General features: G+C 40.9%; 1 protein-coding gene across 1 annotated transcript; it reads right to left on the reverse strand.

The window, feature by feature from the left end:
- Positions 1 to 1,072: 1,072 nt before the first annotated feature.
- Positions 1,073 to 18,510, reverse strand: LOC101859388 (peptide-N(4)-(N-acetyl-beta-glucosaminyl)asparagine amidase). The gene is made up of 5 exons (XM_005092743.3): positions 18,109 to 18,510; positions 15,637 to 15,867; positions 11,068 to 12,277; positions 8,757 to 8,867; positions 1,073 to 6,926 (listed from the first exon to the last, which is right to left on the reverse strand). The coding sequence occupies exons 1-5, from the start codon at positions 18,340 to 18,342 to the stop codon at positions 6,751 to 6,753; spliced, it is 1,962 nt and encodes a 653-aa protein (XP_005092800.1). The 5' UTR covers positions 18,343 to 18,510; the 3' UTR covers positions 1,073 to 6,750.
- Positions 18,511 to 19,677: the final 1,167 nt, after the last annotated feature.

A 19,677-nucleotide genomic window follows, 5' to 3' on the forward strand; every position in this document is an offset into this window, starting at 1 on the left:
GGGCCCTCCGAGATTTTTTGCCCTTGTCCGAGAAGGCTAGGTGTAGATCTTTCCTACCAGAAGATCAGGGGTGTGGCTGAAAGACAGCAGTAAGAAGGAGCCAAGGAGTAGCCGTAGAAAAGCTGCAAAAAGAGTTATGAGCCCAGAGGAGAGGGCAAAGGAGGTGAGCGGTGGGTGCAGAAAAAGGAGACAAAAGCAGACGACAGAACATTGCTAGAGAGCAGAGAAGGGGGTGAAAGGAGACAATTTTAGAGAAAAAAATATTTCGGTCGCTACCCGAATTCGAACCCGGGACCTTTGAATGAGAGGCCAACACCTTAATCTCTAGGCCACAAGAGCCCCCTTTAACTTTAACTGTCTACTGAAAGGTGAAAACAAAAACGAATTGAAAACTTTCATGTAGATTCCTTTCAATGTAAGGCTCATATCACTTGGCAATTTTTCTTTGGTGGAAATAGAGTGGCTTTGTATGATATTGTAATATTCTTTTAGGTTCGGTAAAAGTTTTACAGCACTTGCAACAGAATAATCTATTGTATATTCATATATATTACATTTGTCAAAGTTTGTCATTTTGGTAGCCTACAACTTCCGAACCACTTAACTTTCAAATTTGAAAAAATTAATGGTGGTTCACAACCATTTAAAAGGTGCAGTTATATTAAGAAGTCTGAAGTAACTGTATAATTTTCAGTTTTTCATTTGTTTCGTTTAGATCTAATTTTGGGAAAGGCCGTCTTCTTAGTAGATACCATTGTAAACAAGTGAGGCTTCCGTTCACAGGCAGTGCACACTGCTTCCACAATAACTTGGCGATCGATTCTTTTGAGTCTGTTAACCGAACGGATACCCAGCTAGTGTCATATATACGTGTCGAAGATTAAAGGCATTACAAGAGACCAACAATGAACAAACGCAAAAAGGAAGCAGAGATAAAGATAGATGTTTGATACGAAAGAAGGAGCAAACTACACAGAGAACTTGCCAACCACCCACTATTAAAACATTCATGTCTGTTCAAGAAAAATGGGACAAAGACTGGTAAGGAAATTAAGAACTTCAAAGAAACATAACATGTTCAACATCTTTTAATACAGTACATGTAAATGCAACTTTGCGAAAGTTCTTTCAACATGATGTTTGTCCAGCCACTTAACTCAGGGCGAATAGATCTACATGGAATGAGCTTCCTTCATGATCATGTACATTTAGAATATGTTTTTTTCTAAAATGGAACGGACAGACTTTTTCCCCAAATTCAGCCATCACAGAGAGAGGACACAAAAGGACTAAACAATCCTCTTTGGTTTCATACTCATAGGGCACTGGTTCACAATGGTGGACACATATATGTGTATAATATATATACACATAAACATTTACAGTATAATATCGCAGGATTCCAGTAAAACAGAAAAAAAAAAAATCAAACACGCCAATAGCATGACTGGTTATTGCATAGCAGTGGAACTTCAATCAACTTCAGGGCTTTTTATTTAACTACACTTCACCTGTTTCAATTAAAGGCAGCCCTTGTCACAATTTTTAAAAATTAAACTTTGTGACTTTGCTTGATACTGATAGGCCTCTTCAACAGGGTTCACCAATATTGCCACCTAGAATTTCACAAAATCACATTTTTACTGCATGAACTTAAGGAAATAAAGCTTCATCTCTCATAATATAAATTTAGCCACATTCATACTGCACAATCCACGAAAAACATGATTTAAATAAGACTTTTGCCACTTGTAAAAACATTCACCTCTGACATTCTCGAATACATAGTAGCTGGTTTGCATAGGCCTATACTATATATAATGTTTACAAGAAAACAATCACCTGTTGCAACAGTCAACATGCAGTAAAACTCATTACCGGTAATAATTTCTATATATGCATATATTCAGAACAAATTTGGACTAAAATTATTTAACAAGACCAAAGAACATCCAGTCACCAGGAAGAAAAAACACAAAACCTTTTAAAAGTTAATCTCTTGTGTGTCATTGCGGTTAAATCAGGCTCTCTTTAAAATAATGAAATCGAAGAAACCCATATTTTTCCACCCATTGGGCAAATTGTATTGAAATTTTGTTGGGGGTGGGAGGTGGGGGTGGGCTCAACACCTATTATGTTCACTTAACCCTTTGTTCTATGACAGGACTCCTCACTGTAGAAGTTGACAGCTTGGGTCCGAAACAGAGAATTCAAGGTGAGTTAACAATAAAATATACCCTCTCATCTAAACAGTATTGGTATTCTCATTGTCGTTCATAATTTTTATGCTCCATGTTTTGGTGGTGCACATAGCCTAGATAAACCCTTTTAGTAAGAAAATGATGCAGACAGGCAGCAACGGATAAGAAAACGAGTGGGACAAATTCGTCCTGCCATGGGTTTGGTAGAATTCAGGTTCACTTGAACGCACACTTCCCAAGTATATTTCAGCACCAGTAAAGTGCAGTTCCATGATGCATATTTTGGATGTGCGTATTACGTACCTATTTTTCGTTTTATGTGTTTCTTGTTTCCACCATCCGAAGCTTAAAAAAAAAAAGCTACATACGTATTACAAACATGTTTTTGTGCCAGTTGTGAAACAAGATGTCTAGATGTAGGCGTCTTGTATAATTGCTCTCTTTGAGAAATCAAAAAGATGTTTTGCTTGGTTCTGTAATTAGGAAATTAAACAAAAAAAAAAGATATAGATTTTGGATCCACAATATTATAAAACAGAGAAGACAATATGGTGCCGAGTATTATCAAGTGAAAGAACTAGTACTGGATGAAAACAAGTACCCTGAATATTTTAGAATGTCCTCAGTATAAATGGATATGCTACAAGGATTCGCGGGCCCTGCTATTTGCAAGGACGCAACACATTATACAAACACAGGGTTTCTCTAACCACCTCGATCAAACGCTCATACTCATAGGTTTCGACTGAAAACTTCATTTCTTCTTTTGACAACAACTGACTGCTCTGCTAGTTAACTCTACTCTACAAGATACAATGTATAATAACACACTATACGCTACACAGTCCTTCTGTCATACGATAATATTGTCGTTTACCAGTATTCACTTCACCAACATTTCACTGTGATCAAACCTCATAAACGATATAGCCGTTGCTTACGAGGTATGATCATAACCATGGCAGTGCAATCATTCCTTGTAAGTGTCATAAAATAAGAAAATCAATATATGTTTTTAAAAAGTAACGAACCCTCACTTAGTCACTATTTTGAATGGTTTTACGTGAAATTGGAGAGGTCTGACAACACTGTTTTAACAAAAATTAGTTGGGTTTTTTTTTCCTCCAGGAAAAAATCTCTCTGGCACTTATGAGGTCTGATCATGGGGGCATCGGTATGTATTCTCATCAAAATTCGCAGCTTGATTCATATTTTAAAAACCATGAACGCGTTAAATACATATTACGTATCGCATGGAACTGATTACAGGAAATAGTGTGGGATCCGTATTTTCGTACATATTTTACCTGCATAAAATACATACGTAATATGGATGCAAAATACGTACCATGGTACAAGGCCTTAACTGCATTTCATTTCATATAATATAAAGCGTTCATAATTAATTCTACTACCAGGAACTGATTTGCTCTTTGCATTAAGATAAATAAACAGGTCTTTTGTTGTAAAAGAAAAGTGTTTTGCTATTTTGTATTATTATAATATACAGCAGAACCCACCCATAGGCCTTTTGATATCTGCTTGTTTGACATCCTGCCTACATTGACAATTTCAAAGTCCTTTTCTTGATCAAACATTATAAAATGTACTTGCTTAAACTTATTGCGACATTTGCTTATGCTGACGGCATTTCCTCGGTCCCTCGTATGTCAATAGAGTACAACCTGCTTATTATATTGACATGCTCGGGACTGAGGAAATTATGTTAATATAAACGAATGTTGATATAGCCATTTACATATTTAACGAATGTGACTATGAAATGTCAGTATGCAGGATGTCAATATATGTCAATATATAGTGAGGTGCAAAAAAACCCGCCAATTTTTTATGTTGAAGTAATCACCCAATGCTGAGTTCATAGTCGTGTGATGTGAACTCATATCACTCAACACTTGCCTTGAGCGTCTTGATTGGGCATTTTTGAACATTGCAAAGATATCATTGGCTGCGTAAGCAATACACAACTCACTGGGACACATTTGCAACTTGTTGTCAGTGGTGAGTTTATGCTCACTCAGTCCTGGGTGTATGCCTATAAAATCTGCGCCTCAAAATGTTGCATTCATATCGAAACAGACCAGCTACAGACATGCCAAGGTTATCAAGGGAAAACAGAGAAAGAGCTGTCGGACGACTGGCGGCCGGTGAGTCGGTGGAACAGGTGTCCCAGGTTTTTGGTGTCCACCCAAGCACCATTTATTAACCTTCGGAACCGATTACAAGTGACAGCGACAACAGCAGATCGACCACGAAGTGGAAGACCAACGGGGACAACTCCGGCCCATGACTGTGTCATGATTCGTCGGCACCGCCGTGATCCGTTTCTGCCGGCTGCAGAGACTGCCAGAACGACCATGGGAACGACTGAAAGCCAACTTAGCCGCTGGAGTGTGTCATGGAGGTTACTGACTGCTGGTTTTCACTGCAGGCGTCCTTACCAGGGAGCTGTCCTAACACCAAGGCAACCACAGCAACGGATACAGTGGGCACAGGCGCATGTCAACTGGCAGAATGCACAGTGGAGGAGAGTCCTCTTCAGTGATGAAAGCAGGTTCTGCGTCGATCCAGCGAACGGCCGTGTCCGTGTGTGGCGTAGAGACACGACTCGCTATGACGATAACAACATTCTGGAGCGTGACCCCTGGGTAGGCGAGAGCGTGGTGATATGGGGAGCCATGGCATTGAATCATGGAGTGGGACCTGTCATCTCTCAGAACATTGGTCCACGAAGGGGAAACGGCGTCACAGCTCAGCGCTACATTGTACAAGTCTTGGCATCTCATGTGGTGCCCTTTGTACAGAGGCATCCTGACTTCCTGACTCCTGTATCAACAAGACAACGCACGACCACATACCGCACGTGCTATCCAGAACTTCTTGGCGCAGAACAATGTCAATTTATTGGCACACCCACCTCTCTCACCTGACTTGAACCCTATTGAACATTTGTGGGACCTGATCCAAAGACAGCTTAACCAGACGCAGCCACGGCCTCGAACAGCAGCCCAGTTGACGGCAGCCATCATCCAGATCTTTGATGGCATCCAAAATGGCCAGATCAACCGTTTGACTAACTCTATGAACAGAAGATGCCTCACTATAATCGCTGCACGTGGAGGCCATACGCGTTATTAAGTTTGCTCACCAAGGTCAAGGTCAACGTGAGCTCAGATGAAAGTGCTGGACCCTCAGTTCATGTCAGCTATGTCGCTCAAGAAGTGTGCAAAGTTTCAGCTAATAAACACAACAAATAACTTAAAACCTATGTGTTGCATTTTGTCAATCAATGTGTTGTACTAAAAATCCGCGTTTCTTTTGCACCTCAGTATATATAGCCAATGTTGATAAAGTGCAGGAGGTCAATATATGTCAATATATATAGCCAATGTTGATAAAGTGGGTCCCACTATTTACTAGCAGCGGGTTGTGCGGTATTGTTCTATCTGTTGGGTATCGGGACAAAAAGTCACCCTTGACTTACCAAAATGCCCACTGTTGTATTAAAGTAGACATTGGACCTACGCACAATTAAAACAAACATTGTACGGCCTAATGGTATTATGACCCACAGTTGTGTTTTTACCATTTTTGGGTCATGGGACATGTGAGTCCCAGGAACAATAAGGTGTTGGAAATGCATGTTGAGACTTGTGAGTCCCACCCTACTTACTTTACTTTACTTTTCCGATCCAGCGGCCATTTGGGTTCTAGCCCTTCGGTCTGTCGATATATAGCAAAGAATGAGTCCCACCCTACAAAACACCCAGATAAAAATTTTGTACAGCAGTTTTGTTAGTTGAGATCTCTCATGAGTGTATTCTCCAAGAATCACATTGTTCTCTCTAAAAAAAACACACCCTCAATAAAGGGTTAAAAAGATTTCTACATGGGTTTTACTTTTAAAAACTAGATCTAGATCAATGATGCGAAAAGAGTAAATTTGCAGTTTCCAAGGACACCAAACTTTGCCGCCACATTCTTGCTTACTCTACACCTGACATCAGACTCCACACTTATTCAATAGTAAATATCTTGACTTCTATTCAAAATAGATGGGTAGGTTGTTTTTTTTTCTTTAAAAGCTTAACAAAAGAACAAACTTCAAGATTGTACCAATAACTCTATGTGTCCAAGAATTGATGAGCGACCAATTCCACTGTGTCATAACACATTATTTTTTCTCACAATTTCAATAGACACAACAACTTATTTATCCAGCCCACATATCTGTTCAACCATCATAGCTTTGCTTGTGAGAAAGCAAATGCTACGATGAAACTTTGAACGGAGCAAAAATCTTTCTGATCAATGAACCGTTAGGTTTTTTATCACCCGAGACAATAATACAATGTCACTTCCTTAAAACCCCCCCCCCCCAAAAAATGTATGTCATAGTGGGTTTCATTGTACCAAATCAAATACATCTATATCATAGCCAGGTTTTATTGTAGGCCCTACCATATCAGAGCAAGGTTCTACACTATTATGTCACAGAAAGGTATTACGGTACCATATCACAAAAATCTCAGTTGAGAAAGAGTCGCACTTCAAACGGGAACTCTCCTTGTGTCTGCAGCGACTGTCGGAACAGCTGTGTGTGTTGCCAGGCAACGTCACCCTTGCCGCCGCGCATGACTGCTGTGATGGTCAGTGTCTTCGTGCCATGCAGGTCAAAGGTCATAAAGTCTTGTAGAGATGCCCCTGAGAATTAAAACAAATCGTACACTGTGAGTTTTACATCCCTTTACACGCAGTGAGGTTAACAGAGAGAAAGAACTTCTGGTTTATAGGTCCATCCAGAATAAGATGGATAGCACGGAATCAAATGGACGGAAAACCTTGAAACCTCCGATTTCCAAGAAAATGGTGTGTGTAGTGGAGATTCACACAAAGGTCATCCACATTGCAGTTTTACATGACACACAAGAGAGTACAGAAATAATCAAGACAATGTTATCATAAATCATTGCAAATAATTTACTTGCTCATTTTAGACATAATTTATATTATTTTCAAGGTGGGCTGCTTTGACCTTGCCAGTCAAGGCCGACCTGGGATGAGTGGGATACAAAATACCACCAGAAAGACAGAGATACTTGTTACAATCCATTCGACGGGTAGGATTCAAATTCTGTTATATGGCGCTGAGCCCTGCATAATGTACTAAAGCATGCCAAGAAGCTCAGTCATTTCCACATGAAATGTCTCAGTCTCAGGAGAGTTCTTGGCATCACATGGCAGGATAAAACACTACAACGTGTTTACTTTCGACGGACCACGTCAAAAAAATACTAGCTCATTTATTCATTTACCTATGCCCACTAAACTTTGCATGGCACTTCTGCAGGCCAGTGACCAAACAAAAATATTTTCCAAAAACCTTGACCCAGTAATAAAAAAGTTTTTTAGTTTTTCTTTTTGAGTCCTTTATTAAAAATCCTCAGGGTAGCGTAAATTTGGAGCACCAAAAAAGACACCCTGAAAAAGTCTTAAAAGGACTTCCAACATCAATACCTTGACATTGGACAGCCTAAACTGACAGAATCAGTTGGAGAGCAGCAATCACAGAAGGCAGCACATAATATGAGGCATCACAAATTAGAAATGCTGCAGCCTAGAGTGAAGCCAGCAGACTGTGGACATCCCCAAATGAAACTGAAGCTTTTAAATGCTAAAAATGTGACAAACTCTTCCCTGCTAGAATTGGTCTTATTGGCCAAAGCAAAAGCCACAAAGGATCTTCTTAATCCTTTTTCTTCTATTTACTTTTTTTAAGAAATACCATTCACTGCAGATACATTGGTCATCATCAGACACTAACAGACAAACTGTTATTATTACTATAAGATTTCCATGGGCATTAATCAAACCCACATCTTTTGCAAATGACAAGCTTAGAGCCTAACCATTGCACTATAGAATCGCACTGAAAAGAATCACGTTAAAAAGTGTAGTACAGCATGTACAAGTGAATGAGTAACACCAATTTTTTCTTTTACTAACTGGGTTTTCCTGCCGTAAGAGGGATATTGTAAGAACACCAGTTTCTAACACTGCTCAGAAGTAGTCAACAATATAATAATAGCGAATAAAATTACATAAAAAAAAAAAAAAAAGTAAAGAAATCTACAGTCCATAAAAAAGGGGGAAGAGAGTAGGCCAATATTCCACAGCTGACACATACTCAGCACTCTTCTAATAAAACACACTCTATAAGATATAAGTAGCCACTTAACTTTTAATTTTAATTTCATCTGTCTCTAAAGAGGACCCTTGAAGGTGATCCATTAACCTACTTCTAAGCTTAACACCAGCCACTCTCGGAATGAACTATCATTAATTACAAATGAAAATTTTTTGAAATCCATAAAATCATACATTTTAATTCATTTTAGTTTTTTAAAATGGAAACAAGGATCCACAATTATTCAGTCATTCAAAAATATTCTATATCTACAAAATTGAAAGGGAAATAAATTAATAAATTAAATGATAAAAAAGCAACCAAACTTTAAGAACTCCAAAACTGACCATTTTGTGAGAAGCAGTTGTCTCCTGCACATATCTGCCACGATATCTTTCCATTCTCGTAAACGGCTGTCGAAGCTTTCAGCTCCATCTTGCTGATTCTCAAGTCAGTATCTGAGGAGAGCATTCATCATTTGTGACAAATCAAACATAGAAACAAACAATTAATGTTTTAGTACTCTCCATCTTTTCACTAAACTGAGGACACACGAGGGAGGGAGGGAGGGAGACAGAGTGAGAGAAAAAGAGAGAAACAGAGGGAAGGAGAGAGAATGAGGGAGAGAGAGAGAGAGAGATAGAGAGAGAGAGAGAGAGAGAGAGAATGAGGGAGAGAGAGAGAGAGAAAGACAGAAAGAGAAAAAATGGAAAAGAGAGAAGGCGAGAGAGAGAGCACAAGTGAATGCGTAAATTAGAAATGTATCTGCACGTAGCCTATCCCTGTTTATGTGTGTGGCGCGCGCGTGTGGGTGGGTGAGTGTGTGCGTGTACATGTGTATTATAACCATGCTTGCACTTATGAGAGCATGTGCATGAACATGTGAGAAAGTAAATGTAGGTGTGCATGTGTCTGTGCGCTTCTGTTTACACCTATCTGTGAATGTGAGCATAATATGTATTGGGGCTGGGAATACCCGGGAAATACCTGAGTACCCGTTGGTACCCTTAGAAACTTTCACTTCTCTGTTGGATTCTTAGAAATGCACACTAGTTGCTTCCATATAAGGACATTGAAATTGAAAATAAAGGCCTAGCCCTACCAAAGTATCCAATCGATTCTTGGAAACTTTCTGATATAACGTGCCCAAATATGGCCTTTTTTGTGATCTGCTGGTTTTAAGGGAAAGGAGGTATGAGAGTAGGCTAGTGGTGGGCACTTGTCGATATTGGCCAAATCGAGTACTATATGAATAAGAGAGCTCAGCATCGATAAGTACTCAGTACTTATTTAGGTTCGAAAGAAGGGACGTTATTTAAGTGCATTTGCATAGCATTTTAACAAAGGGAAGTAGAAAACGCAGGTATCCGACCCCAATACCCGGATAGTCGGTTTTAAGTTTTTTACCCAGGTACCCGAGTAAATACCGGGATACTTGCCCAGCACTAACATGTATGCTAATGTTTATATGAGCACGTAGAAAAGCTATCCTTTATATATATATATATACATAGCAATTAAAGGCAAAATAAACTCAGGTGACCTAACTCCACAAAGGTTCTTAAAAAATTCAAACTCTAACCAATAACAACAATCACAATGATGAGGATACTGGTAAATCCAATAAAATGTACAGTAATACTAAAAACACATGTTCAATAACAATAACTGTATGGTGATATCAAAACATTATCTATCAACCTTAATCGTAACACACTTCAAACACTTCCCAAGCATGAACAGTCACAAGTGTAAGCAGAGGCACTCAGTATTAATCCCTGAGGCGAACTAGTGTCAGCACCAAACAAAGTTCACATAAAATAATATCAAGATTAAGCTGCACATCATTCTCAACTTTCAGCACCATCATCATCACCATCATCATCATCAAATATCAAATAAGCAAAACATTTACTGCCATGGGGACACTATTCATACGTAAGGAACTTACTAAAATATCTGACACCAAATCAGGACATGGAACAAAAAAATAAATAAATTGATTTATAAAAAATGTTTAATCCACCCTACGAAATAACAGTTGGTCAGCCATCTCATATCAGACAGTTGTATACTAGTCTCTCTAAGTCATGACATGTCACAGCCTGATATTTCTTCATACACGCACAAACAAATAACAAAACAATATATGTACAGACAAACCCTTTTATATCATCCCTCTATTTCTCACCCAATTTTGCCAATGCAAGAAAAGGAGCCTCTCTACATAACACTGTCCAAGTTGTATGATCCTTACTTAACTGATTTAAACTTGCCTCGGAACACAGCCAGCAAACTGGCCACCAGAGGTACACAATACACAGAGCACCCGCTCGACAGCTAAGCAATGATAACCACCATATCTCTCACACACAACTCTGCAAACTTGCACTTGTCACCAATTTGCTCCCTCCCCGCCCATCCCATCTGACCACTGAAGTTTTTGACAAGGGGAAAGGACTCCTAATTGTCCACCATCATCTATTTCTGGTAGATTCATTACCTTGGGCAGCTGGTGCTATAGAACAGAAGACAACATGAAAACCCAGTTACACCTTCAGCCCTGTTACACTCCCCAGCTTATTGCTTGCCCCAAGGTAGGCGGCAAATACCAGGGTGGACTGTACATCAAGTTTGTAAATATGAGCAAATTCTTACCAGTGACATCAAACTTCCATGAAATCTCAGCACTACTGCCTCCATTCTGTCTCGCCAGGTAAACCATCTTCCAGTCATGCTCCTCTTTCCTGACAACATTTGAGGAAGAGTTGACGCAAGCCAACCAGCCAACCTGTTGTGCGTTTCCACTGGATTTGCGTACATATTTGTCTTCAGCGCAGTTGTAACATACATGTATAATTTCAGACTCCCTTTCAGATTCTGTTGGAGAGAAGACAAAATCCTTGGTGGATGCCACCGCGGCAGCAGCGGCCGCCCCATCACCGACTTCCCCCCGAGCTTCTCTCCAAGCCAGAGAACCCGTTGTTCGACCAGGGAGAACTTCTCCACTTCCTGTTTTCACTGTTAAAAATTCCACCAGCTCTTGTAATAGTCTGAGACGCAGTTCACTTTGACGAGCTTCAGGCAAAGTAGCCAACTTTTTCTTCCACAGTCCATGCACAGTTCTTTGAAGCCAAGACTCCCGGCATGCTTTGCGTCTTGACAAGAGTTCGCTGTGCTTCCCCGAGTAGCGCCACGACACATCTTGGAGGTCGTCCTTGGAGAAGGCTAGCACATAGCTCAGCTTCTTTCCCCAACCAGACTCATACAGCAGCGGTTTGTCACAGACATTCTCACACGGGTCACAGTGTAGCCATCGCTTCTGAGCCACAGAGAAAACCTCCGTCCACACATGGTCAGTCCAGTCAAGAACGTACCTGGCCTCAAACCCCAGAGCTCGGCAGCATAAGGTGAAGCAATCCGCCCATTCTCCACAACGCCCCCGCCTTGTTTCTAATAACCTGACAGCATTGGTGTAACGGGGAAACCGAGAAACATGCGAGCAAGAGTCACAAGTATGTGCCTCTACCCTAGATGCCCCAAAACGGAGGTCACTCTCCACAGGTGTCAGGCTTCCTGTGTTACGGGTCTGACCCCCGCAAAGCTCACATGGCACCGTGTCCACCCAGTGAAAAAACTCCTGTTTGAACCAGCGTAGCAGTGCCAGAACCAGGCAGTCCTGGAGATCCACGTTGAGGCCTGGGTTTGACCCCTCTTGCTGAAGTGATGCCAGTTTGGCTTTTGCTTCCGACTCAAGTCGCTCTATAGGAATTACAGCCCTGGCTCTTTCCTGAGAGGACTGGACTTCATAGTTTTGCACACGACTCATTGCTCCCATAATCCGATTGAGGAAATCTCTTTCTGAAGCCTGAGGGAGACAGATTAGAAAAAGTAAAGCTGAGTCATGTTCAACAAGTGATCAAGCCCTGGGATAAAACTTAACGAGACAGAAACAATAAATTTTTATTCAACCATGGTCTTAAGAAAACCTGCAAACAGCATTCTCTAAGTTATCACAAATACAAGAAAACAAATACTGTCAACATAATATGACAGTAACAAATATACTACAAATTTCTGAAAGATGAAGATACTTAGTTTAGTTTTAGTAAGTGTTTTACGGCACTTGCAACACAATAAGGTCACATAAGTGCTGAAGATTAAAATTGTTACAAGAGAGAAGCAAACACAAAAAAGGAGGGGAGATAAGGATGATATATGTTTGATAGGAAAGAAGGAGCAAACCACACCAGAGCACCCGCCAACCACCAGTGAAGATACTTAACATCATCATTTCTTCTGTATAGTAAACTGTAAACCTAATGAGTACTTTGGTATGAGTAAAGAGAGATCTGATTTCAATGATAATACAGTGGAGTCCACTTACAAAGAGTCCTGAAATAACCAGAAGTCTGTTACAAAGACACTTTTCTAAAACCCCATTTTTCTTCCTTCTTTACCTTTGGAAATAAAACTGCTATAGGGCAATCAGACAAACACGCGAGTCGGTTATAGTGGATTATTGCTGACTGCTGTGCTCATCGCATTGGCCATTTATAGAAAAACCTCGCCAGTTGAGAAACTTGGTGATTTAGCGAAACAAAGAATAGGAGAGCCCGCAAAGGAGGCCGGAGTGAATGAGTGGGGAGGGTGTGGCAAGCGCAGAAAAGCAGACAGCATCACGAGATAGGCCAGCCTAGTCTAGATTATCTAGCCTGGCTTACCATGCCTCTCACTTCTCCGATGCGGGAACGGGATGAAGAGGTCACAGTGCAGTGATTAATGGAGCAAATGTGTGATGTGCACAAGCAGACGGAATGCACCAAAGGGTGTGGTGGGGTTGGGGACATCACAGCGGGCGACTAGAGCCCTTTTTTTCAGATCGCCAACGCCGAGCTGTCAACATCGCTAGCGCTAGAGAAAGAAACCTGATTCAATTTTTGATCCAGAAATCAGATTCAATTTTTGATCCAGAAAGACCTAGATGTCATGTTGAAAAAAATCATCAGGAGGAGATAACAAAAAGAAATGAACAGAACACCAAACTCATAGATTAGGCCTACTATATCATTTCCCTTGAATTTATTAATGGATCCCTTTAAACGAGCGCTCATATGACCTTAGCAGTTGCGAGCGCCGTAAAACCTTATACTACATACCTTTAAACGACAACGCTGCTATAGCGGACATTCGGACATTCGTTAGAACAGGATTTTACTGTAATAGAAAATTACATGCACCCTGAGGCAGCACCATTGTACCTCCCTAGCATAATTGTGTTATGCATGATAATATCCTACACCATGCACTCCACCGGTCAACCCACGCAAAGTGGAAAAAAGAAGCAAAACCGAAGCTGAGGTTCGTCCAGCCGCCATCATACCAGCTTGCGGCCTCGCTCAGACAACAAGACGGCCGGCTTTTCTCCCAAATGAGAATTGGTAGAAAATCGCCCAAGCTGAGATCATACCTACACAAAATTGCGCCAGCAGTCAACTCAAATCTGTCATGTCAAGCCTGCAAAGAGGAGGACAAGACTATGGACCATAAAATGTCCTGCCAACTATCGTACCAAAACACATTTGCTGGGACATTTCAACGACCCAGGATCAGCACTGTTCAAGGGCCCCTGAGCAAGTATGGAGTTCCTGTGTGCTGTCGGCATCTCTGACCACTTAGATGTCAGTGCTGGAAGAAGAGAAAGAAAGACCACGCATTTTGACTTAATACCAGCTGCCTATGGAGTGCACCAATTAACTCAATTTGCAGCCAAGTGAAGGGAAAGGCTGCAAAAAATGCAAAAGAGTCAACTATTTTTGTACACACATAGTGAACATGCAGATAGTTAACAGATTTTCAAGTCCCAAATTTTTTCTTCTGTATAATTCGTATTCAAAACGTCTCCATAGTCAGTGCAAACATTTCGTACATTGTGAAAAAACTGGCATCATCCAGCGAGGAGATCTAACTAAACACCAGAGAGGGAAAGAAAGATAGAGAGAGATAGAAAGAGAGGGAGAGAGAGAGAGAGAGAGAGAGAGAGAGAGAGACAATGTTGGTGTAGCATATGGGTCATAATTCATGTAAAATTTTTACCAAAGTGTAAAACGTTGTTTGTTTCCCTTGATAAGGCCTACAACTCATACACATGAGCAAAATTCGTATATAATGAAAAGATTTCCATGTCCCGCCAATTTCACTACATGCATGCTGTACTGTGTTTAGCAAAACTGGTGTTATCCCCTCATTTCGCGCCAATACTGCTCATACATTGCAGTACTTTACTTTTACTTTTTATACTTCTTCCTTCCTCTGGTATCCTTAGGATGTCGAGGGGAGGTGCAAGTTTCAGTCCTGTGCTAGGTGTATAGTGTCTGTGATGGATATGTTATGTTGTTCCAGGACCTTTTTAATCCCATCCAGCCAGGCCTTTCTTGGTCTTCCTCTTGATTTAAAGCCGGATTCTTGGGTGTTGTAAGCTCTAGCCGCTAGTTGTTTCTGGGGCATTCTGGTTAGACGTCTAAACCATTTGACTCTTTGACGCTCTATGAATTTTATTACTGGTGGTGTTCCAGTTTGTGGACTATGGTCTATTTCTTCTTCTGGTGACGTTGATGGTTTTGCGGAGACACCTCATTTCCCATGCATTGATTTTTTCTTTCTTATGCCTTGTTTAGAGACCATGTTTGGCACTGGTATGTTGATGTTGGTATGAAGATGCTGTTGATAAGCTGGGATTTTATTTCGGTGGGAATGTTCTTGTGACTGGGCAGGGGTGCTAGCTGGTAGGTCACTGTATTTGCCTTCACAGTTCTTGTTTCTATTTTTTTGTCCATACGCCCGTCTTGTGTGAAGATGCTTCCCATATACTTAAATTCCTCTACTTGTTGGAGCAGCGTTCATTGCAGTGAAGTCTTTAAAGAATGGAGCAAGGTCTAGGACAGTATATATATTCAAAACTATGCTCCCTTATAGGGCTGACAGCTGACAGGCCTGCAAAGACCTCTCTGCAAAATCATTTTGAATTATAAGAGAGCATTCTATCGGAAGGGCACAATAATTATGTTATCACTCTGGCTTATGTGAAAAAATACTTTTAAAAAGACCAGACTGGATTTGTTTACTCTGTAAATAAACCAATGCAATATTCTTTTGAAATGTTCACGATTTTTTTTTTCAACCACAGGCAGCAGACTCAGATACCGTCTTCATTCGCTAACATCTTACCGCAAACATATTAAAATTTTGTTGAGCCGGGGAAGATATTGCAGCTGACGATGAGGCTCGGCTCTCAGCAACAGCTGGACTGGCAGCACTTATACTGGAAGGAGGCGGGGCAGGGGGACTGGCTGTCTGTGAAGTCCCTGACACTCTGTTTCGTTCTGTGAGTAAATCTGCCTTGATTTTCCCCACTTGCTGAAGACTTGCATTTTGTGGAAGAAGAAGACACTCTCCATCCTGCCGTGAGAAGAAAAATACAAAATACATTTAGACTATGGCTTAAAATCAAAGAAAAGTGACAAGACAATTTCGGATAAAAATGCTGATTTCCAGGAGTCTAGGGGTATAAACTTTGTAGTACATTCATATGACCTTAGAATATGTTTGCAAACATAATTAAACACCCAAGATCCCAGTGTCTCGGGAGAAAAGAAAATGTAGGAGCTCAGGTGAAAGGGACACACCAAGGGAAGAATCTACGGCGACCCATGTTAAGGCCCACAACTGGTAAAATGGTTTCCCTTCACTCTAAAATGAACTGACGTGACCCCTGGGTAGGTTTAGGTCAACCTTGATGACCAATCAGAGTGGCAGGAGGCATGCCATTTTCACTTATTATCCCATCGTGACTCAACATCTACGCCTAAGCATCAGTTGCCCCTCCCCTTTACCTATCCAAACAGTATATTTCCATCTCTTGACCAAAGACCCCGCCCAAAACTTTGTCATCACGCACCATTATGTTGTGACCATACCAATTAGAATTCAGTCTGAAACGCAAATTCGGGAGTAGAGACTACTGCTGCAACTGCAATGATCAGGGAAGAGTTCACAGTTCAATGTGATCCTGCCTGGAGCGAATCTGTAGGCCCTCCCACCCAGTGAGTGATATCAGTTAAGATAATAGGTGGAGAGTTCAGATGCATAAATTTAAAAAGGGGACCATATATGATTAATGAATGATAGAAGTCTGTGCATAGAAGCCTACTCGTAAAATTAATAAAACAATAAATCATAATATAAAATGGAAGAGATTAGCCATATATTTAACGACGACAAGACGGCTGGCCTAGCCATACTTTAAATAATGATGGCTAGACTGACAAAAGCAGCAAAAAATAGGCCAACAGAAATGTAAATAAATATTTCAAACCAAAAGGTGCCTTACTGACAGTGCATATTTTAAGCCTGAATAATTAGGCCTAGATCTACTAAAGAGACTTTTGTGTACTCAACAGGTTCCTAAAAAGGCCTTCTAAAATAAAATAAAAGTACTGCTAGAATGTTCAGGAAAATAAACTGAACTCTATTTCTGCAAACGGTTTTCGTTCTCGAGATTTGTTGATAATTTGCAAATGAAGTGGCCCACGCGCGCGCCTGTGTTTGTGTGTGTGTGAATGTGTGTGTGAGTGTGGGTGCGTGTGTGTCTGTGTGTGTGTGCGTGCGTGCGTGTGTGTTTGTGTGAGGTGTGAACGGGGTCGGGGGGAGGAGGTGGGGCGTGGAGGGATTTTTTTTTGTTTACACGTGATGGATTTTAGTTTTTGCTTTAAGGGAGACTAAATGCAAGATTTTTAGTTTACTCCCAAGGTTGAGTAGTCTTGTTTTCTCACAGTACCTTTTGAAGGCATTTCAAATGAAGTATAGCCCGTGAACGTTGCCCCAATCACAACTGGAGAACTGAATATTCAGACAGAAAGTGGCTATTCTCACCCGCCCGGAAGTTCTCGCAAGATCAACTCCTCCCCTCTTCTCTCTCTCTCTGTGTCTCTTTCTGAAAACTGTCTATCGGTGTGGACGATCAAATTGACCAAAACAAAGTTAAAAAATGATGTTAAAACACAAAAGTAAATTAATTTGGTTGTCTACAAAGATGCTACGGCTATTTAACTTTCCGAATCGAGCCGAACTACGCGGGTCGCCATTTTGTTTTGCCCGGAAATTCTCGCGCTACTCCTCTCTCTCTTTCTCTCTCCACTGCCCACAGACAAAATTGTACGCTTTTAGTAGGCTACAGTTGTAATGGAACGTTTGTTCACGGCACAGAATTCTACAATTTTTCTGTTATCACAGTGTAGAATTCTGTGGTTTAGGGGAACGCAAAATTTGGTGAACGCGCACCGGGTGAGAATAGCCACAAGACTCGCCTGCACTATTCTCACTCCGGGTGAGAATAGAGGTGGCCATTCAGACATGATTTTAAAATCTCTAGCTATTTTCCCGAACGTTCGGAGAAATAGTGTCGGCCAAGTGTTTTTATAGGTGTTTAAGGCATTGATTTATTGTTAGACGCCTTTGTTTTGAAATTATAAAACAGTTTTTTCCTTCTCCTGTAAAATTTACCTCGCTCGGGTTAGTCGGTTTTATTACAAAATACAAGGCCGACGATATAATGTAGATCTAGATCTATAGGAATCTCTACTTCGTGACTTTGTTCCCGGTTACCGGGTCTGTACACACAAAAGCAAGAAGTTCACTTACATCCGCTTCTTGGAACCCCATAGCAAAGAGACACTCAATGCCTCCAGTCACGTTCAAGAGTTTGTTTTGAACATTTTGATTTGCAATTCGTATCCTTCTGTACTTGGACTCAAGAGGGTGTTCTAAAACATTCGAGGCAAACTTGAGCAATATATCTGCAGCTGTTAAGAACTCCGTTACACTGTTTTCCTCAGCAAGTTCTTTGACAGCGTAATCAACCGTCGAAGAGGCCATGGTTTGTTTGAGACAATGAAAGTAGTCTCCTAAACAAGTTGTTTTGGTTTGTGAGGACCCTCCCGATTGATTAGCAACCTCCACCCAGGACACTTCTCTTCGTTCGTACGTGGTCTCACTCTAAATCTTTGTGACTTTGCGTATTGTTGAGTGAGGCATGGAAGGGGCAAGGGGACGTAACTCTCAATACTCTATTCAATGCTCAAAATGTATTTGCAGGATTCTGAACCGCGACAAATTAAGAAAACACGCCAAATGCCCCCCCCCCCCCCCCCCTCTATCTTTCTCTCTCTCTCTCTCTCTCTCTCTCTCTCTCTGACCTCCATGTGTGCAGTTCCACTTATTTATCCCTAATTTAATGTCAAGACATGCAGAATTTAAAAAAATGTTTTTTGTTTTGTTTCAGTTAGAGTTTTACGGCCTTCGCAACTACATAAGCGCGCAAAACACAACATAGTCAAAACACAAATTGGTTGCATTCCGGCGTAGAAAAGCTTTCTCACAGGGCCAATGCCACTGAAAACCCATATCAACGCTGGAGTAGTAGGCCTAACAAGTAATTAGCCCCGATATGAATCCTACAGATGGTATGAGCAGTCCCATAATACAGCAGCTGAAAAAATGCAACTTTTCTCACAATTCAGACCCTTTGTGTGCAACTCTCTGTGAAATTTGGGATGAAATGACAGGTGGTTATGTCCAATATTATGTAGCCTAAAATATCAAGTTGATGTTCAAAGGGAATTCGTGCTCTACACAAAACAAATGGCTCTAAAGCAACAACAACAAAAACAAAATAAAACCCCCAAAAAATCGATGAGCACAGTTCTGTTTGAATCTATCACAATTAAATAACGTTTATTGCATAGATAAAATTCTCCATTCATTGGATATTGGATATAGATCTATGCAATGTGTGTCCCGTCTATCAATATTGATACTTTTACTTTTTTACTTTGGTATCCGTAGGATGTCGAAGGGAGGTGCCTCCGAGGTGCAGGTTTCAGTCCTATGCTAGGCGTGTAGCGTCTCGTCTGTACCGTGATGTCATTCCAGGACCTTTTTTAACCCTATCCAGCTAGGTCTTTCTTTCCTCCTAGCCCGGTTCATGGGTGCTAGCCGCTAGTTGTTTCCGGGGCATTCTGGTTAGATGTCTGAACCAATTGACTCATTGACGCTCTATGACTATGAACGTTATTACTGGTGGTATTCCGATTCCGATTTGAAGGCGTATGGTCTTTTTCCTTTTATGCGGTATCTTCTGGTGACGTTGATGGTTTTGCGGAGACACCTCATTTCGCATGCATTGAATATGTAGCCTATTCTTTCTTGTGC

This window comes from Aplysia californica, unplaced genomic scaffold, assembly GCF_000002075.1.
Source record: "Aplysia californica isolate F4 #8 unplaced genomic scaffold, AplCal3.0 scaffold00052, whole genome shotgun sequence".
NCBI classification, from domain to species: domain Eukaryota; kingdom Metazoa; phylum Mollusca; class Gastropoda; order Aplysiida; family Aplysiidae; genus Aplysia; species Aplysia californica.